This window comes from Gavialis gangeticus, unplaced genomic scaffold (genome assembly GCF_001723915.1).
Source record: "Gavialis gangeticus isolate Ggan-Ray unplaced genomic scaffold, GavGan_comp1, whole genome shotgun sequence".
Lineage (NCBI taxonomy): Eukaryota > Metazoa > Chordata > Crocodylia > Gavialidae > Gavialis > Gavialis gangeticus.
Window position 1 is genome coordinate 120047951 of NW_017729024.1, and position 4656 is coordinate 120052606.

Consider the following 4656-nt stretch of genomic DNA (forward strand, 5'->3'; position numbering starts at 1 on the left):
TGATCTTCTGAGGTCCCTTCCAGCTGTAATGTCTATGAAATCAATGAAAGTTGTTTATGTGGAGAGAAGCGCCATCTTGTGTGCAAAGAGCATATTGCAGACATTCTCTCCCTTTCAGCAATGCTATGTAACTCTCCATTGTAATTACACATTTTTTTAAATCCTTTTCCAGCCAGACATGTACCTTTCCTCTGCATGATATATTTGGACTCTGAATGCTTCCATTTGCAACTAAGTGACTGTGTTGTCAGCTGTGTGTATCCCATCACCGTCATGCCATTAACATTTGCTTTCAGCTCTGTGTTCCCATGCTTTCCACTCTTATTTCCTTTCTTTTTACTTGCACCTTTTCTCTCTCCCTGATTTTTACTTACACCTTTTCTTTCTCTTCCTCCTTCTCACTCTGCCTGTATCTCTTGCAGCTCTGCTTTACAGTCTTTCCATCTTCTATCAATTTTAGAGTTTTATATTGCTACCCATTGCCATCAGATATGAGCACCTGCCATGTACCCTTCTATGGAAGATATATTATGCTAGATTTAATGCAGTAATGATATGCATTCTGTTAGGGTTCTCTAAATATTGTCTTATGTTGGGACCCACATCCCTCCTTTCCTCTATTTCTGCTCCCTTAGTTATTGCTATTATATGTTGTATTTTAACTACCATTTAAGGTTGGATCCTGTAAAGAGATCCTTGAAGATGTAAACCTTTTTGCTCATTCCAAATCCTACTGAAGTGAACAAACTAAGGACCTCCCTTTAGTGATGGTCCATTTGTTAGATAAGAAGCTAAGGGTCAAATTTTGCTGACACACATGCATGTATTTGTTGAAATGAACAATCTCATTCCTTCAGTGGGACCACTGGGAAGTTATGTGGGTAATGTGTATATAGACCAGAACTGAAGACCCTTGTTCAAATGTATAAAAGATCAGAACTGAGGGCCCTGGTCCTGCAAAGTTTTATGTTTATGAGCAGTCTAACTTGAGTCAAAAGAACTGCTCTCATGTGGAGAATTAAACTATTAAATTATAATTAAGAATTAAATTATGCTTACCTATAAGGTTATTTATGAGTTATTTGGGACAATTAATATGCTCAGAATAACTGTGGAACTCATGACAGAACTGGAACTTGTTTTTGTATGTTTTAACTTATACAAGCTCTTAGAACCAACATTTTTAAAAACGAATAAATTCATCTTCTAATTATATACAGATGAACTGTGTGAAGCTGATTGAAATGCATCATGAAATAGTAATGCAATAATATTCTTTAGTTTAAAAGAAAATATGCTTAAAAACATGTTCAATCAAATTAAGTACCCTTTTTCAGACAACTGGAAGAAGTAGGATGTTAAATGACAACACGCATGCATGTTTTTCATGTTTATATTGGATATTAGCTTGCCTTGTGGCTATAAATTCAGATAAATATAATAGTTTTGATTCATAAACATGTCAGATGATAGATCAGGAAAGTTTGCTGCATGGAAACAAACACAAACAGGCAATTTTTTCTCTGCCCTCATTATGCCTATTTTAACTCATACTAACAGAAAATCTCTCAATAACGCCAAAGAAAATGGATTGGGATGTAAAAAATGTTACGTGCTTTATTTATATCTCTAAAACATTTAAATGCCTGGGTATTGTAGCAATAATTTATGAGTTAACTTTAAAAGAAAGAAAGAAACTGAATGCCAAAAGTTAGGTTCCTAAAACTTTTAAGTCAGAAGTCTAAATATAAGTGTCCTGATTTTCAGAAGTGATGACCATTCACAAATCCCACTGAAGTTTATGGGAACTATGCTCAGCATTTTTTAAAAGGAGTGACTTCAATATGGATTTAGAATCTTAACTTTTGGTAGCCAAGAGCTTGAAACTTTTGACTCCTGTCTTCTAATGCTTTCGTAATCTTTTCTAATGCTATTCCTTTGTGGTAGTAGTAATTTGAACTACTATTACATAGTTCTGTATCAAGATCTTCAGTATCCATAGAGCTAAAATTGAGTCTGTGCCTTATGTGACATGTAATATAGTCTTGTAAACTACAAGGACTACCCTGCTGGAGAATTTTTTTGTGTGCAGAAGTGCACCTATAGACACTGTCCCAACTGGCTGGGACACGGGGCTTCAGTGTGGGGCTAGTTGGCATGCAGCTTTAGCACTGAAGCACCCTCATGCCCCAGCCAGCTGCTCTGCAGCATGTTGAGCTGGGGAGAGCAGCCAGCCCAGGTCTGATTTCATGTCCAGTGATAGGGGTGGTGTCTGAGGCACAAGGATGCTTCAGTGCGGAGGCTGCCTGCTGGCTAGCCCCATACTGAAGCACCCTTGTGCCTCAGCCAGCCCCCCCCTAGGGCTGCTGAATGTGGAGCCCAGTTGGAGTAGCCCTGGGCTGGCAGGCTGACCTCCTGGGTCCCCTGCCAGCTTTGGCTGCTCCAACCAGGTTTTATGTGCTGTGCACAAAAAAACTCTAGAGCAATAAACCCTGAAATGTAATTGCACATGTAGATGCTCCCACTGTGTGTACCAAATATGAAAATAACACATGTAATAAATAATTGTTTTTTCTCTTAGACATACCAATAAATGAATTATTGAAAACTGGCTGATAGGGTAGCTAATAAGACATAATTACCCATGTTAATCTGAAGTCAAGTAGAAGAGCTACAGGGGTCCCTGGATATCTGTTCAATTAGTGAAGTCATAGGAAGGAGCTACACAGTTATTACACATATTTTGGGGGACAATTTTGGGGCTTTTTTCTCTTTTCATCATGCCATTAATTGACTGAACACGTGGCCAGGTGACAACTTAAGACACGATTAACTAAAAGTGTAATGTGTAAATGGATGTATATGTTCAGTCAATTAATGGCATGATGAAAGGACAATAAAGCCCCAAAATTGTTCCCCAAAATATGTGTAATAACTGTGTGGCTCCTTCCTATGACATCACTAATTGAACAGGTATCCAGGGGCCCCTGTAGCTGGGACACCTGCCAGCTGATTGGGGCTCCCATCCAAGGGCCCATGTGCATCCGAACCTGTGAGCTCACAGGTGACGTGTGCTCCCAGCCGTGTTAGTACCTGCCCCTGCAGTTGTGGAACCACAACTAACGTGGTCTTTAGCAGTGGAGGTACTCCAAGCACTCCTGGGCCTAGGAATTTGCATCACTTGTGATCGCCAGCATCACTTGTGCAGTGTTGCAGGACCGCACAGCATGCCCTCAGTTAACGGGGCTCCCATCTACTTGTCTCTGCAGGGGGAGCCTGCAGTTGTGATCCCAGGCTCCCCCTGCACCAGCAATAAAGCGTGATAGGATCTAATTCATGATCCCACAATCATACCTCTTGTCATGAACATGTGGTATGGCAGGAAGCATGATTGTGTGCATGATGCATGTGATCCCACCATGCCTTTACCTGCACATCTAGAGGGGCCTTACGTGTACATATATACACACATATGTACATACACACACATACATATTTGTGTTGTACACTTATGTATATATAGCAATAGACTAAACAAAGTAGAGATATACAACATAAGCTTTCCTGAGCTGAAACACTTCATCAGCTCAGGAAAGCTTGTGCTCTATGAGTATATGATATTATATATCATATAATATATTCAATATGACATTATTTTATTTATATCTATATATAGATAGATAGATGGATAGATATATTCAAAGCCTTTTTTCCTCTTTGGTTCCCTGCGCCCCCTTCCCCTGGCCCCCCCCCGAGTCCGGCGAAGGAGTTAAAACCAGGCTGAAGGCCCAGGGCAGACCGAGAGTTGTAACGAGCCACCGCGCGCATGCGCAGGGTAGAGCGGAACCCAGGACTGGCCTCGCGCCCCGGGGGGGGGGGGGGGGAAAAGGGGGGGGCCCCCGGGGGGGCCCGCGGGGCCCCCCACGGGGGGGGGGGGGGGGAAAAGGGGGGGGCCCCCGGGGGGGCCCGCGGGGCCCCCCACGGGGGGGGGGGGGGGGAAAAGGGGGGGGCCCCCGGGGGGGCCCGCGGGGCCCCCCACGGGGGGGGGGGGGGGGAAAAGGGGGGGGCCCCCGGGGGGGCCCGCGGGGCCCCCCACGGGGGGGGGGGGGGGGTGGAAGAGTCGCTCGTCCCCGGAGGGCGCCTGCGCGCGCCGTACAGGTTAGGGGGCGGGGCCATGGCTTAGCTTCTACGTAACGACGTTGGCTGCGGCTACCTTATGGCTTTTGTGCCCTGCGGACAGCTCTGGGAGAGGAACCCAGGGCGAGGTTTTGATCGGCCGCTCGGTAGGGGTAACCTCTCCGCCCCCGACGAGTAAGCTCCAGGCCAACCGACACCTTTCCCGTAGAGTGCGGATACCCGCGGGGCGGGAAACAGGCTTCCGGTAGCAGCGACCGGTGTGTGTTGGGGCCCGTAGGTCGCCATGGGCTTTATCTTCTCCAAATCCATGAGCGACGCGCTGAAGAACCAGCAGGAGCTCGCGCTCGTCAACTCGCGGCTTCAGGTAGCTGGGCCTGGGAGTTGCACGGGGTTGGGGGTTAGAGGCGGCGCTGACGTCATTTGTCTCCCAGCCAATAAGGGACCCGTGCTGCTTGTGGCACGCGGAGCAAAGGCGGGACGTGGCAGATGGGGGGGGGGGGGGGGGTTCCGGGGCTGGGG

The 4656-nt window shown here is 46.1% G+C and overlaps 1 protein-coding gene across 1 annotated transcript in view; it reads left to right on the forward strand.

Moving 5' to 3' along the window:
* The first annotated feature begins 4225 nt into the window (after window positions 1-4225).
* PLGRKT (plasminogen receptor with a C-terminal lysine) overlaps window positions 4226-4656 on the forward strand; it is a 41535-nt gene continuing 41104 nt past the window's right edge. The window contains exon 1 of the mRNA XM_019517619.1: window positions 4226-4501. Within this exon, the coding sequence (XP_019373164.1) occupies window positions 4421-4501 (81 nt within the window). The 5' untranslated portion in view covers window positions 4226-4420. The remainder of the gene's footprint in view (window positions 4502-4656) is intronic.